At 63.9% G+C, this 15,451-nt stretch overlaps 1 protein-coding gene across 3 annotated transcripts in view; it reads left to right on the forward strand.

Annotated features, from left to right (window-relative positions):
• SEPTIN9 (septin 9) overlaps positions 1 to 15,451 on the forward strand; it is a 125,442-nt gene that overhangs the window by 38,151 nt on the left and 71,840 nt on the right. Inside the window, exon 1 of one of the 3 annotated variants that reach the window (XM_037157949.2) lies at positions 8,321 to 8,592. The exons of the other annotated variants lie outside the window; for them this stretch is intronic. Coding sequence (XP_037013844.2) covers positions 8,538 to 8,592 — 55 coding nt within the window. The 5' untranslated portion in view covers positions 8,321 to 8,537. Of the gene's footprint in view, positions 1 to 8,320; positions 8,593 to 15,451 lie in introns of those variants that run through there. 3 annotated transcript variants of the gene reach the window in all.

The raw sequence follows: 15,451 nt of genomic DNA on the forward strand, positions 1-15,451 counted from the left end.
CCCCTGTCTGCCCCGGCCGTGCTGTGCGCAGCAGAGGGCCCTTGAGGCTCCCCACGGAGGAGGCACGCGTCACGCTTACCTGAGAGGTTCAGCCAGTGACGTGCACGTCCCCGCCAGCTCTGCGCTCGGTGACGTCCTGCTGGCCGCTTGTTGGTCATCGGCCGTCAGTGTGGGTGTGTTTACACCACAGCGATGGGTGAACATGGAGCTTCCCCGCCCTCCCGGTGCCTGTCTGCCAGATCGGGTTGTCGAATATTTGCCCGCCCACCCCCATTTCAGCCTTGTCTCTCATCCTTTGCTATGGAAAACCTCCCTGAAGGGTCTGCAGGCTGACCTCTGCTTTGGGGGGGCTCCGGCTGAACAGGCTGAGCCCCATCCGCAGGTCTGCCTCTGTCTCCATCCAGTCACCAACCCGGATGTCAGCCCTAGGGCTCAGATCTGGAGGCCAGGGGACGCGTGGGGAGGTCCCGGGCCTGCAGGACAAGCGCAGGCACGGCTGCGTGGCGTTCTGGGCGGCTGAGGCTTTGCAGGCAGATGCGGCGAGAGGGTGGGCATGAGGGGAGTGATGTGCTTCTGCAGGAGCGGTGCTGAGGTTTTAAGTCCCTGGCTGGACACCCTGTACTTTTCCTGGATGAAGGTGACTCTGAGTCCAGCAGAAACCTTACCGCTGGGGCTGCCTGGCCCAGGGGCCCTGTGCACCGTGCAGTCTCCTCTCCACCGGTGGGGGTGGGGGGCGGGGCTCCCCAGATGGGCCGGCAGCAGTGATTCACTGCCCCAGAATGTCCGTGTTGACCTACTGGGGAATGGTGGCCCAGCTCCACAGGCTGCACTTGGACTTGCGCGTGGGTCTGTCTCCCTCTGGCGTGGTGGGTCCACCCCACACCACAGGCCATCCCCGCCCGGTCCCGCCCTGCGGGCAGCGCAGCTTTCAGAGGTACACACGCTCGCCTGGGCAGAGCTGGCAGGCCCGGAGCCAGTTCTGTGGTCGTGTGGATGGGACTCACCACAGAGACCTGGACGCCTCGGTCCCTGAGGCCAGTGCAGACGTGGCCCTGTCTGGAGGACCCCACCCTGGTCCAGAGAGTGAGAAACCCCTCTCTGCTGGAGGACAGCTGTTCGAGAAGGGAGCCCATCTGGCTGGGGGCCTGGAGCGGTGATGCCCATCACGTCCTTTCGCCTCCGGAGGGTGCCCCCGCCCACGCAGCTGCGGTCCCAGAGGTGAGGGGGTGCTCATCGGCCCAGAGGCCTTCGGCCGTCTTGTCCCTGTCTCTCTGGCCAGTTTCCACACTGGTTCTGGAGCCGTGCAGGCATTTCTTGGGAGGCTGCCTAGGTCCCCAAGAACCAAAGAGACCCATGGGGCTTTCCCCTGGCTTAAGGGGCACCCCAGTATAAACAGTCTGCGGGGAGCTGTGTGGGCCCCCAGGCCCCTGGGCTGGGCAGCCTTTGTCCTTTGTCCTGGTCCCTCTCCTCACACAGCCCTGCTAGAGCGGGTGAACCCTGCCAAGGGCTGCTGGCTGGGCCAGTCCTGGCCAGTGTGACTCATGCTGGGGGTGACGGGGAAGGGGACAGGCGGGTGCGTTAATAGCAAACCCATTCAGTCCCCCGGCCACTTCACACGGGGGACAATCGGCACATTGAGGCTGACTTGGCTGCTGGCTGGCTCCAGCCTGCACTCGGGGTGGGGACATGTCATTATCCAGTAAAGCAATACCAGATTGTGGGGGGGCCGGCCCGCGCGCCCACTCCTCCTGCCTCCCTCCCACACAGCGCTCTCCGTTCCCAAGGCTTCGGGCCAAGAAAAGAGGAGAGGCGGTGCCTCAGGTGCCGTGGCCACCCTTTCCTCTGGGGGTCCCAGCCGGCCAAGGGGTGCATCCGGTGACACCAGTGTCTGCTCAATGCATGGTGAACCGGGACCGAGGCAGAGCCGTCCCGCCCACAGGGAGGCCCCACGTGCTGTCATGGGTCAGTCTGTCCATGGGACAGACAGTGTGTGGGAGCATTTGGTGAATGAGCCCAGTTCTTTCTTCTCTGTCCTTCCGTGGACAGGCCAGGGGCTGGGGACTGGCAGGTTCAGACTCCGTCCCCGAACACCTGTGGCCTCCCTGCCGAGGCCACGGAGGGCAGGCTCTCCCCTCTCCCCCCACCCTGTGTTTGCCCTCCGGGGGAAGTCCTGGAGCACCCAGGGCTCGGGCCTCTGGCTGAAGGGGAAACAGCGCTCAGGTTGCCTGGACACTTGCCACCTCCCTGCTCCCATGCTTCTAGAACAGTCTCTGGCTTTGAGGGCTGGTTTCCGGGACATTTCCTCGGAGGGACCGTTTGACCGGAAGCCAGTTCTCTTCCAGGGCCTGTTGGGCTTCCATGGTCAGGTCTCAGCCTTCGCTGGGGCTCCATGGACCACGACCCCCAGGAGCCCCTCCCCCAGCACCCCCTGGGGGGCTGTCTTCTCATCAGAGAGCTGCCCTCAGGCACAGCCCCGCACCCTCTCTCTGCCTCTCCCGTCTGGGGGAGCGCAAGGCGGGGAGCCTTCTGGGGGCCAGTCAGGCTGACCCTAATTCAGTCCCCCCCCCTCCTCCTTCCCTCCCCTTCTCTCGCTCCATGTCTGTTTCAGACTGGCCAGACTGAGCAAGCAGCAATGCAGGCACTGGGCTCCCTCTCAGCAGAGGTATTCAGGGGTAGGGTGGGTGGGCTTTCAGGGGGTGGGCATGGAGGTAGGGCCCAGCAGGGCTGGGGTGCGGGGCGAGCCTTGAGGCCCCCCTGAGAGGGTGCTGGGGGGGTTCCTGCTCCTTTCCCCTCCCCTGTCGACTGCTGCCACTGTGAGTCCCAGCCCTCTTTGCCTGCTGGGTGTCGCCAGGGTGGTGGCCACAGTCCAAGGTGGCCATCGGGTGGGCAGCTCCCCAGGGACAACGTCACCTCGGTCACTGCGGTGACTTTAAAAATAAGTGTGTCCTCAGAGAGCTGGCCGCTCTGCTCCGATGCTATTGTTCCCACTGACGTGGAAGTAGGGCAGGCTGGTGACTCAGCCCTGTCCCCACACTGCTGCAGCAGCCGGCAGCCTCCCGACTCCCGGTCCGTGGAGCCGGGTGCCCGCCCAGCTGGCCGTCCCGAGAGGCCCCGTGTGACTTTGCGGAGCCGCTGCAAGGACCGGTGGCAGTCCCCCACGCATCGGCCAGGTGTGCGGGGGCACTGAGCGTCCCCTCACCCCTCTCTGTACATGAGGCCTCAGAGGGCTGCTGGGACTCTGGGGACCCGAGCCCGTTCCAAAGCCCTGTCTTGGGGGCCACAGGGGGAAACACGGGGGCGTATTTACTTTCTGTAAAGTGGGAACAATCAGGAATAAAATACGAGTCATCAAAATGTGAGGCTCTGGGTGATAACTCACCAGGCCCGTGGGGGGCCCAGACTTCTGAATGTGCTGATCAAAAGCCCGTTGGACACGCCAGTAAACAAACACCGGGCCACCAGCCAGGGCGCCTGGACCTCCCTGCGTTCGGAGTGGAGGGGAGCGCACCTCCAGTCTGGGGGCTCTGCAGGGACTCGGCGGGGAGGGGATGGCCGCGGGGCGAGCGCCAGCTAACTTTGGAGGCACGTCCAAACACAGCCATTACTGAAGTTTTAATGACATATTATGCAAAAATATATTGCTGACACTTTAGAAAATACATAATGTTTGGGAAATTATGCATAAACTATTATTGTAAGTTAAATGATAGAATTACCATGTGATCCCACTTCTGGGTAAATACCGGAAAGGATGAAGAGTGGAGACTCAGAGAGACATGTGGGCCCCCACGCTCACGGGGGGGGGGGCAGGAGGAGCACGCAGATCCTGTCGCCCGCCACATATCATGCGGCCCCACTTACAGAAAGTTCCTGGAGGGGTCACGTTCACAGGGCAGAAGGTAGGAGGGAGGCCGCCGGGGCGGGGGAGGGGAGTTGGAGTTTCCTGGGGACAGGGGTCGGTTTGGGGCGATGACGATGCTGATGGTCGCACAGCAACGTGACTGTGCTTAATGCCACAGAGAGGACACTTACAAATGGTTAAAGTGGCACATTTTCTGTTTTTGCCACCATCGAGAAAGGCACTGCTCTCTCAGAGAAACCGGATTATACATTAGGGTTATATAATGTAAGTTCAGCAACTTACAGGGGCTTGTGTTAGAAATGGAGGCGATGAACATGGAACCCACGCACCCTTGGTGCTGTCCTGTCTGCCCCGCGCCCCTTGCGCTGGCGCCTCTGTGCCATGGACACGCGTGTGTGCGCAGTGGCGGCTGCCGCTCGGCCCTTCCTGGCTCCACCTCCCAGGCTGACACATCGGTAGCTCGACCCTGTAGCTCGACCTTTGCCAAGGGCACACGCGGCACAGAAAAGGCAGATGCTGTGTGTCAGGTGGTGTTTGTCCCTGGCCCCGGGCACTGGTGCTGGTGCTGACGTGGAAGGAGGGGCTTGGCTGCTGCTGCTGCTGTTGCTGCTGCGGGTCCGAAGCAGGCTGCTCCCTCTGCACGGATGTGGGGGCGGGTACAGATGCAGGGGGGCGGGAGACAGGGCTGGGGGTGACACAGAGTCGTCTGCCTGGAGCGCCTGCCTGGGTGGACAGCAGTGCCATTTATGGAGATGGAGGGCCCAGGGAGCTCCTGGGCTGGTGGGGGGGTCCAGTGGCTGATGGCTGCACAACTCTGGAGCTCAGAGAAGCCCTACTACGCACCAGGCCCAGGCAGAGTGAGATCCAGTGGCCTCTGTCCTGGAGGAGCTCAGGTCTGTGACAAAGCAGATGAGCCACATACGGGGCGTCCTGTCCAAAATGGCAGAGTGGCTGGGCCCCTGGCCACCATCCTCCCTCTGCTCCCCGGGCTCATGGAGCTGGGGTCATGGACCCGATGCGCCTGCCAAAGGGCCATTTCCGCCCCCATTTCCTCCTCCCTCCCTCTTTTTCCCATGCTTTGTGAGCTCCCGCCACCCAGGCCGACCTGTGGGTTTCTCATCTGCCTGCTCCTTCCCATTTCCAGAGAGGCTGGAACTGGACTTCCTGGTTCTCTCCCGCCCACCTCTGGCATCCAGCCTTTCTCACTCAGACTTGCTGCCTAAGGCCCTGACCCCCAAATTCCCTAAGGGCTGCCACCTGTGGGACAGCCTCGATTTCCCAGGACAGGTTCCGTGGCGTATTAGACACCTTCGGGAGATGTGGCTTTGACACAAGAGAATGACTGAGACGGGGGTCTCTGGGTCTGTACTCGTGCCCCAGGGCCACTGTGACAAGGGACTGCACACCAGGGTCTGGAACACAGCAGAAATGGACTTTCCCCATTCCTGGAGGCCAGAGCCCCCAGTCAGGGTGCTGGCGGGGCCGCGCCCCCCCCGAAGGCTCTAGGGGAGAATCCTGCCTGTCACTTCTGGCTCCTGAGTCCCAAGGGTTCCTGGCTTGAGGCCGCATCACTCCGTTCTCTGCCTCCGACTTCGCGGCCCCTTTTTGCATTTCCCTGTCTCTTCAGCGTGAGGACAACTCTCGGTTGGGTTGAGGGCCCGCCCTAATCCAAGGTGATCTTATCTGGAGATCCTCGTCTTCACATCTGCGAAGACCCTCGTAGGAAATCAGGCCCCATTCTGAGATTCGGATGGACCTGGCTTTAGGGGAGCGCCATTCACCGCACGACAAGTCTCATGCTGGACCTACGAGGCAGGCGGCCCCTCCTGGGCCCTCTATTCCTATCTCCTCCCACGGCCTCCGGGGACTGTGCCATCCCAGAAGGCAGAGAGGGGTCTTAGTTGTGTTTTTCTTGACAAATTTCAGCTCATTTTCCTTCCCTGTGGCTGCTGCTGCCCATTTTATCTGCCCAGGGCCGCTGCCTGCCAGCGTCACTGGCTCAGCCCCTGGCCCTGCCTGCTCATGCCCTGGACAGGGGGGCGAGCCCACCCTACAGGGATCGGGCCTTGTTAAGGTCCTGGAGCCCCAGATTGGACGCAGCCAGCAGGAGTGATCAAAGGCTGGGGCATGATTAAAGGCTGGATGGTTTAAGCCGGGAAGGAGAAGGTCAAGGAGCGCCCGGCTGGTCCTCGGTTTAGAGAAGGTAATTATTACTTGAAGGGCGGTACCCAGCTGTTTCCCATCTCCTCCCAGAACAGGGAAAAAAGGAAATAAATGATGTACAATTAGAGCGGCCAGTTAGATACAAGAGTGGACTTCCGGGATGGCACTGTGGCTGAGCAGCGCCGGGGGGCGTTTCTGGGGGGGAAACGCAGGGAAGCCCCTTACCTGGAGGTGGGCAGCCTGGCCCCAGCAGCCCCAGTAGTTAAAGCAGAACAGGGCTGGAGGCAGGCAGCAGAGGCACCAGACGGGCTCCGGAGTATTCCCATCGGTACAGGGCGCTTTCTGGCACCCTAGGTCGACTCCCTCCTGCCATTGTCCTCTACCCAGAGCATTTCGATGAGGCGTGCACCCTGGCCGGGCTCCCCGAGGAGATAAGCCCAAGTATATTTAGCTCGTCCGTGAATGGCCGTGGAATAAATGCACAATAAGCTGGCCCCGTGCTGATCTGGTGGGGCCTGTGCCTGCCTTCAGGGAGAACAATCGCAGGGGTGTATCTGCGCTCACCAGGTGTTCTTTGTGAGAACACTGGACAGTAAGGCTGTGGCCCAGGCTGGAGACCACCCAGGACCCCCCACATCCTCCCAGGCAGCTGCGGTGGGAGGCTGTTTCTTAGGGGTCTGGAACCACCAAACTCCCAAATATGGGGTGGGCAGGTATCCCGTACGGTTGGACTGTTGGGTGGGCCCAGGTACTGGTGTTCACACGAGAAACACCCGTGTTGGCGTAGAAGACACCGGGCGGGGGGCCATACAGTGTCGACGCCGCTTCTGAAACTCAGGCACCCGGGCCAAGGAGGGTGTGCGCGCCTCCGAGATGGCTGTGGTTTTACAGCTCCCTGTCCACAAACTCACTTGGTTGAAAATAGTTTAAAGTATCCAAAGCATGAGGGAGGGAGTGGCTGCTTTCCTTAAAAAGGAAGAACTCAGTTCTATCTGCTGAAAAAGCCCACCCAACCTGGTGCATGGTCAGCAAGAAGCCCCAGACAACAGGGAGGCAGTCAGGCCTCTCAGCATCCTTCCCACATCAGAACTGGGGGGCCGGTGGGGGGGGCCGTGGCAGTGACCAACCTGAGAACTAGGAGGAGCTCTGGGCTCTCCTGTTCTGATCTGTCCACCAGCTCCGAGGGGCGCACTCTATGTGGCTAATTCTCCCACTGCCCGCCTCCCCTGCAGACTTTGGACAGCGGCCGTAGGTCTGAGGTTGTGAGTGGGAACGGGCAGGAGTGTCTAACGGGCTCCCCGAGGGGTGTGGAAGAGACCCCTCCCCCCACCCAGATGTCAGTCGCAGCCCTGAATAGCCCTTTCTGGGGACTTGGTCCTGTGGCTTCACAAGTTCCAACCCACCCTGTTGTCCTCAGCCCCTAGGACGCGCTGGCCTGGCAGGTAATAGGGTTTAATCAATGTTTGTTGAAGGGACAGAGATGCGTAAACGTTAACTGCCCTGGAGCCTTGGGGCCCAGACCGGGAGGGGAGCAGGAGCCCACCCCTGGCCCCGCCTCACCCCCTCCTCCCCAATCTTAACTCCTTATCTGATAACTTCTAGGGGAAGAGACCAGGTCTGTGCTCTGCCTTCCAAAAGCCGCTTATGGGGGGGGGGCGGGGAGCACAAGTTCCTGGCTCTTGTGAAAGGGCTCTCCATCCTTGCCTCAAGCCCCCGCTGGGCCAGCGCCTTCTGTCATCTGTCCCCGCGGGCGCAGCAGCGACCCCGGTGGAAGCGTGGGGGTGGGGAGTTGCTGAAGGGGGGGGTCCCCCCTCTGAGCCACGTGACTCTTGCGCTAGCCCCTCGGCTCTTCGCCAACAACAGGCCAGGATCCTGCGGGCAGCCAGCCCGAGCGTTTAACCCTTGCAGGCGCTGAGCACGTGAAGGCGGAGGCAGCCAACTTTGTTTGCTTGCGTAAATAAAACCTCCCGCAGAAAGAACTCTGAGCCCCAGGGAAGGGGAATGCTGTCTTCCCTCCCACCCCCTCGGCCCCGCCCCCGCGACTCCACATCCGCCCACATCTGGCCGCAGCGGGGCGTTGGGGGAAGGGGCTGGCCTACTCCACCACTGACCCCTGGGCGTGGGCCGGTGGGGGCGCAGCGGGGCACTCGGGCCGGGCACCCGGGACTCGGGCTGTCCCTCGGTGGCATCTCTCGCCCCAGCCCCCCAGGTCCCAGCCTTGACAGGCGGGCGGAGCAGCCAGTGGAGCCCGGGAGGCCGGGCCACAGTGTGGGGGGAACCTGATCCGCCCAGGAGGCGGGGGCGGGAGTGGGGCGGGGGCGCCAGGAGCCGGAGGCCGGCGCCCGCCCGCCTCCCCCATTCATTCAGCAGAGCCCGGGGGCCGAGGGGCTCCGCGGCCAGCTCTGCTCGGCAGGACCTCGGGCGCGGCGCCCCAGCCAGCGCGCAGGGCCGGGCCGGCCGGGGCGCTTCCTCGCCGCTGCCACCTTGGGCGTCGCGCAGCCCGCGAACCACCATGTCCGACCCCGCGGTCAACGCGCAGCTGGACGGGATCATTTCAGACTTTGAAGGTGGGTGGGTGCCGACGGCCAGCCCTGGGAGGGCTCGGGCTGGGCGGGTGCGCGGAGGGGGCGGCGGGACCCCCGATGGGGCGCCCTCCCGCTGCGTGCCCCCTGCCCCGCCCCGCGTTGCCTACGCAGAGGACCCAGTGTGGGGACAGCTGCCGCCTGGGTTTCCTTCCTTTTATTGTTTGCGTGCGCGGAGCGACAACAACCTCCCCGAGGGCTCGCGGGGCTTCCTTGTAACGCCGGGTGGCGAGCGGTTTTCCTCTCGGCTGTTGCTCAGCTCCCTCCCTCGGGCGCTCGGGTGGGCCTTGGGAGGCCGCTCAGCCCTGCCGCGGTCCGGGGAGTTGGTTACCCGCCCCCCACCCCCGGCAGCCCGGGAGGACGAGCCCCTCCCCCACACCAGTTTCAGCCTGGGCTGAGCTGACTCTGGCTGGGGCGGGCCACCGAGTGGACACCGCGAGGTCTTGGGCAGGGCGCCCCATCGTCTCCCACGCAGGCCGGGGGACACCCTCAGCCACCTCCCACAGTCAGGCAGCGTGGGGAAGAGGGGGTCTGCGTGCGAGGAGGGAGTGCACTTGGGCCAAACCCCTCCGAGGGGTTTACAGAGTGTGGGGAGCTTGGTGTCTCTCCCTAGGAGTGCGCCCCTCACTCATCCCAGCTTTGGGGGGGTGTGTGTGTTCACACGCGCTCGCGCTTTCGTGAGCCCTCGTAACCGCCCGCAGGCTCCGCGTCCTGGAGAGTAAATACAGTGGTCGGAAGGGAAGCTCACACAATAGTCTCCAGCACTTGGGGCCGGATTTGGGGGGGGGGCGGGGCAGGCCTGCCTCTGCTGGGACCTGGAGCCCCCGCCCCGCCCCTCCCCTCCCCTCGGAGGGGCTCCCAGGCAGCCCAGGGCAGAGCTCTCTGGTGGGCTCGTGTGGGGCACGCGGGGCTGGAAGGAATGACATCAAGTTCCAGGCTGAGCCAGGAGGTCTTCCACCCTTCACGGGCAAAGCCAGAGCTGGCATCTGGGTGCCCGGAGCCCCACGGCTCACGCGCCCGCCCGGGTCCAGCCCCAGCTGCTGCCAAAGGTCCGAGGGTGAGACTTAGCCCACTGGAGAGGCTGCCCCCTTCAGGTTCACCCAGGTGGACGCCCTCTGGGTGACCAGGGGAGAAGGTCCCCGAAGCATCATACTGGTGCTGGGATTTGTGAGGAAAAGTGGGGTTTGCTGGGTGCCCTGAGGCGGGGTGGGAAGGCGGTGCTGTGGGGTCATGTGGTCCTACAGCTGTCACAGTTCACCCGGCATGGCCCCTTATTGTCTCGGCCTGGGGGCGGGTCCCCATCACAGCGCCTCCCAGGCAGCTTCTTGACCCTCTACTGCCGCCGAAGACAGTGGCCCGGTGGAGACCACCCCAGGGAACAGCGGGCAGTCCCGTGACTGCAGGGATGGTTCTCTCACTGTCAGGGAGCCCCGGACCCGCGTTGCGCGCCCCGAAAAGTTCCAAGCACTCTGAGGATGGGGGTTCAGGCTGCTTCCCCTGCTTCCCGAGTGGAAGGAAGTGTGCCTGAGTGTGAGTGCACCAGGTCGGGGAGCAGAAAGGCAGCCTGCCCAAGTGCCCGAGGACTCGGAGTGGAGCTGGCTGTGGGGGATGGGCAGCCTTGGGTGGAAGGACGTACGTGGGGAGGGAGAAGAGGGCATGACCCAGAGCAACAGCGTGTGGGACGCGGCAGGCAAAGGTCACGGCTGGCTGAGCACAGGCCCTCATGGAGGGGGTGGACCTTGAGGGGAAGTGGGGACTCGATCTCGGGAGGCAGGAGGAGAGTGTTCCGTCTGGTCAGGAGGGCAAGCTGGGGAGGCCGGAATAAGCTGGTTCGTCAGGGGCTGGGGCATGAGGAGGGGCGAGCTGGTGGCTGTGGAGGTCAGGAGTGCTGCCTGGGGCCCGGACCGGCCTGGGGAGCAGCCGGAGTGAGCGAGACCTATCCGGAGGAGCGCGGGTCTGCTTCTGGGGGCTTGGGGGGGGGGGCTTGGCCACGGCTGCTGCACCGCCAGGATTTCTGTAAGTCAGAGTGAAAGGGGCCAGAGTGGAGCTGCCAGCTCCTGACCACGACTGGTTGTGCCTGAGGCCAGAGGCCCTGCTCCCTTGTGACAAACGGTTGCTGGGGGATGGAGGCCCTGGGGGTGTTTTCGACCCCAGCAGACTGGCATCCTGCCACAAGGCCAAAGGGTGTGTCAGGGCGTTTGGAGGTGGTGGTGCTTTCCAGGCCAGAGTGGTACGTCCTGCAGGGCAGCTGGAGGCTCCCTGGGGTGGGGCCTGGGGGGCGCCGGGGACAGAGGGCAGCTGCCTTGGGTGGCGCGTGTGTGTGTGTGTGTGTGTGTGTGTGTATGTGCGCGCGTGTGGGGCGCCCCACGTGCTGGGCACGGCTGTCCCCTGCCCTGAGGGGCACTCCTGTCTCTTTATCATCTTATCTCTGGTCTGTGCCCACCCCTTGGGGACCCAGGCGATCACCGTTCCTGAGGGTGAGATTAGTTCTGTCACTGAGGTGGCGCCGGGATTCAGCCTGTCTTCTCTTTTGGACTTGTCCGTCAAGTTCAGGCCCCGCCCCCGGGGGACTGAGAGCGTGGCGGTGCCCCCCCCCCAAACATGAGCCTCCCTCACTGCCTTGGCCTTCCCCTCACCAATGACGTTGGGGCTCCGTGGAGACCCCCCATGTAGGGGCCAGAAGAATACTTTGTACTCTGCCCTTGTGATTTTTTAGAGGCCCATTCCCTGCTCTTCCCAGGACAAACGGACCGGAGGTGGCCTCAGCGCCAGCTGATGGGGTGGTGGGAGGGGCGCCCTGTCCCCTCTCTGGCTGTGGATCGGTGGAGGCCCGGGCCGTCGAGGACGGTGGGTCCTTCAGGGAGTGTAGGCTGAGCCCGTTGTCACCCAGGCTGCCCCAGCTTGGGCCTTTGTGCAACAAAAGCCGCCCCGAGCGCTGCTGTGGCCCGCTTTCCCGGCAGTGTTTGCCGTAACCAGATTCGCAGGCGGAGAAAGAATCCGGAAAGCCCTTGATGTTTGTAGAAACCAGACCAGGCGCTCTGGTCCCAGAGCCATGCTGTCGCTGCGAGGATGCCAGCCCTTCTGACCCCCCTCTGTCTCCTCCGAGGACCCTCTGACCAGGCTCCAGGCCCCACAGGAGATGGGGGCAGGGAGAGGGTCCCCTGGGGTGGGGCGTGGTACAGTGTACAGGACGCCTCCCTGGATGCTGGCCCTGCAGCTGAGAGCTCTCCTAGGGTCTGACGGCCACTGAAGCATTGGCCTGGGTCACTTCATGTTCAGGACACGGGCCCAGGAGGGGGTGGACACGCGTGCTCTGGGCAGCAGAAGGGCTTCTGTGATCTGCCTCACAGCTGGGCTGAGGGTCAGACCTGGGCCGAGCAGGTAGGGGCAAGCACGGGGTCCCCCCACTCTGTGTAGTGACAGCCAGGCTTAGGAGGGCGAGCGCACACGGCCTTTGGACGCAGTGGGGGTCGGGTCGGCCGTCTCCCGCCTGCTGGGAGCGTGGAAACACCTCTCTGAGGGCCGTGCTGCTCGGGGGGCATGGCGGATGCTTTCGAGGGACAGGTGGGCCTGGGCTCCTGAATGTCCGGGTCAGGGGGGTGGCTGGAGTGCAAAGGCCCAGGCAGGGGCCTGCGATCCCCTAGGGGCAGGGTTCTTCCCATCACAGAGGAGGCTGGGGTCCTGGGGGTCCTTCTCGGGGGACGTTGACCAGCCTTCTCTACCATCCCCTGCATGCCAGGGCATCACAGGTGGGTGGACCACAGGCCTACCTACAGGGCCATGTGGGGACAGTGATGTGGGCTCGTGCTGGGCGACTGGACTGTGAGGACAGGGGTGCAGTCAGGCCTCCTGCTGGAGGTTCTGCTGGCCCTCCGCCTTCCTGAAAGGCAGGGTGGGGGGCCGGTGTCTGGGACAGGAAACCAGTGTCCAGGAGGGTGTCCAGCCTGTCCAGCAGCCTGTGCAGGCCCTGATTGTGCAGGTGTGGAGCCAGGTGCCCAGTGAGGACAGCGGTCTCGTCTCTGGCCAGGGGAGAGGCATGTGTGTCTCTCACGTCCACGGGGACCAGTGAGTGCGGCGGCCCTGGCCCTCCAGGGCATGGGAGCCTGGCACACACCAGGGTCCGCACACACCAGGGTCCGCGGCAGGGGCCCTTGTGCCTGGAAAACAAGCCCACCAGAGTTGTTGCCCCTGGGCCAGCAGCAGGCATGGTGCTGGCACATGGTGGGCGCTTGCCTAGGCTGTGTCTGTGGGGGAGGGTGCCCTGCTGGCCCCTCATCGTGGAGGGTCACCAGGGGAAGTATGGACGTGTAGAGGGTGTGCTTGCTCTGTAGGGTCAGGGGCTTCTCCGCCTGCTCACTGTGGCCTCCACGTACCTGCTGGGAGGCCGTAGGCCCCCCCCCCCGTGCTGGCTGAGCAGAGCAGGGTCCCTCCTGCTTTTCCTCCTTGCAGACCCAGAGATCAGGGGAGGTCACAGAGGTCAAGCCTCCCACTTGGTTCCCCAGATGAATTCCCCCGCCCTTGGTTCCCCCGCCCTTGGTTCCCCTGCCCTTGGTTCCCCCTAGGGTGGGTGGGCACTGCTGCTGAGCCCCCTGGGGTACAGACCGGAGCACTGGGCCTGCTGTGGGGCCCCTGGGGCCAGGTTCAGGGGATCTGTGTTGGCCTTCAAACCTAGGAGCTCACCTCACCGCCAGGCCAGAGCGGGCGCTTCCCTCTGGTTTGGAGACCCCCTGAGGGCAGAACTGTGCTGTGCTGTGACCGGACAGAGGGCCATGTGCGGCAGACCCTCCAAGACGTGGTGGTGCCTGTGGAGAGGTGGGGTGGGGGGCTCTGGGGGAAACTGCACCCCAGGAGGGCTCTCTCTTTTTGATTCATCCCAGAAACCCCGCCAGGAAAGGAGCGCCTAGGCCTCACTTGGCAAAGCCACTGAGGAAGAACGGTCGGACGGTGGCTTTCTTTCCAAAGCTCTCTCGGTTTTTTCCCAAATTTGGAGGCTCTCCGAGTTGCGTGCGAGCCTAACCGTCTCCCTGGAGCCCTGTCCCAGAGGCCCGAGGACTTGAGGTTTCTCGGCCCCCAGACGCCGCTGGCCCCCCGGGGGCATTTCTGGGCTCGGGGTGTTTGGTTTGGTCTGGATGGAGCCCCGGCCTCCACCCTTGCCTGGGCCAGGGCACGTCCTAGAAACTCCCAGTTTGTTGTCATTTTCTAAGTGCTGCCAATGTCCAGAAATTTAGGGGGAGGGACTAGAGGAGGGCCTTGATGGGGGCGGGGCGGGGGAAGATGCGCACAGCCAGCCCACCCTGCGCCCTGTCTAGAGCTGGGCGAGAAGAGGAGGCTGCAGGGCAGGCAGAGGCCTGGGGTCAGGCTCTGACCTGCCTCTTTCTTCCTCGTGCTTGTCCGTGTCCAGTCTTGTTCCCATGTCCCTGAGGTCCCTGCAGTCCCTGGCCCCATCTCCCCCAGGCCTCGGGGCCGGCTGGGGAAGCTAGTGCTGGCCACCGTTGCAAAATCCAGAAAACCAAGGGGCCTGGCCTCAAACTCATTAGTGTGCCCTCCCCACACATGGCTTGTAGGTTCCTGTGTCCCTGTCCCCAAGGCCAGGTCAAACACATGGAGTAGTGTCCTGGGAGCCTGGTGGGGGAGGGGAGGCAGGCCCTGGGTCCCCCCCCCACCAGCCTCCATTCCTTTCCTGGGGCTGCAGCATCGAGGGGACCATCTGAGTGGGGGTTCCACGACGGTGGTTCCCTGGGTGCAGATGGGGTGAGGGTCCCCCCAGGGCCACAGGCCTGCTCCTGCAGGGTACAGGGTACGGGAGCAGCTGGTCTGCTGTGCGGCCTGGTCTTATTCTGACCAAGTGGGGGGATCCCTGGGGGCCGGTGTCCCCTCTCCCATTCAACAGGCTGCTTCCCCTTTCCTCCATCTACAAGGGGGGGTTGGAGCTCCCAGCCCTGGGCAGCTGGTGTCAGGTTTTCTCCTGACTCTGTGATTCTGATTTTGGTCCGCCCCCCCACTCTGCCCCCACAGCCTCTCCCTGCCCTGTAGGTGCGGGGCAGGGCTACCTATGATGGCCATCTTTGCTGCTGGGCTTCCCACTGTCCCCAGGGCAGGGTGGGGGGTCTGTGCACCTCCTCGCGGGTAGCCAGAGCTGAGAGTCCTCCAGGAGCGAGGAAGGGGGCCCCCTGGGCCACTGACAGCCCCCACTCTGCCTGTGGGAGGTACACTGAGGGACCCTTCTCGTCTTTCTTTTTGGCGGGAAGAGAGCCTGGCGTAGGTAGGGCCAGGCCTCTGCTGTCACCCCCACCAGGCACCCCCGGGGGGCTGGAGATGCTGGTGGCGCGACCGTGCAAGGCCAGTGGCCTCGTGGATCTCCGAGGTCTCCCAGCCAGGGTCTCATCCTGTGCTCGCAGGCGCTTCCCTGAGAGGCCAGGCCCCTGCCCGCTGTCCCCTGCAGATGGCTGTTGGCTGCAGTGAAGGCACACAAACCAGCCTTCTGTGCTGCCCCTGCCTGTCCCCCATTGAAAGTGTCGGGGAGGCGGCTGGGTTTGGGTTTTTCCTTCGGTTCTGGTGCTGGGGCCGACTGCCCCTGGGCCAGGGGGATCGTGAGGCAGGAGAGGCAGTGGGTTCACCTGTTCATTCAACAGCTCTTGGTGGTCCTGGGGGTCCGGGCAGGAGCCCAGGATAGCGTTAGGCAGAGCAGGGCTTCCTGGAGGTCCGGGCACCTAAGCAGAGTCCTGGCAGGAGTTTACTGGCAGGGTCTGCAGGCAGGTGGTGCTGGCTGGCTCCTCTTGCCATTTCCGCCAACTGGTACTTGGTGCGGGTGACCCTGTTGTGCCCACACATGGCCCAGGCCCCC

This window comes from Artibeus jamaicensis, unplaced genomic scaffold, assembly GCF_021234435.1.
Source record: "Artibeus jamaicensis isolate MK-2021 breed Jamaican fruit bat unplaced genomic scaffold, CSHL_Jam_final contig_2259, whole genome shotgun sequence".
NCBI lineage: Eukaryota > Metazoa > Chordata > Mammalia > Chiroptera > Phyllostomidae > Artibeus > Artibeus jamaicensis.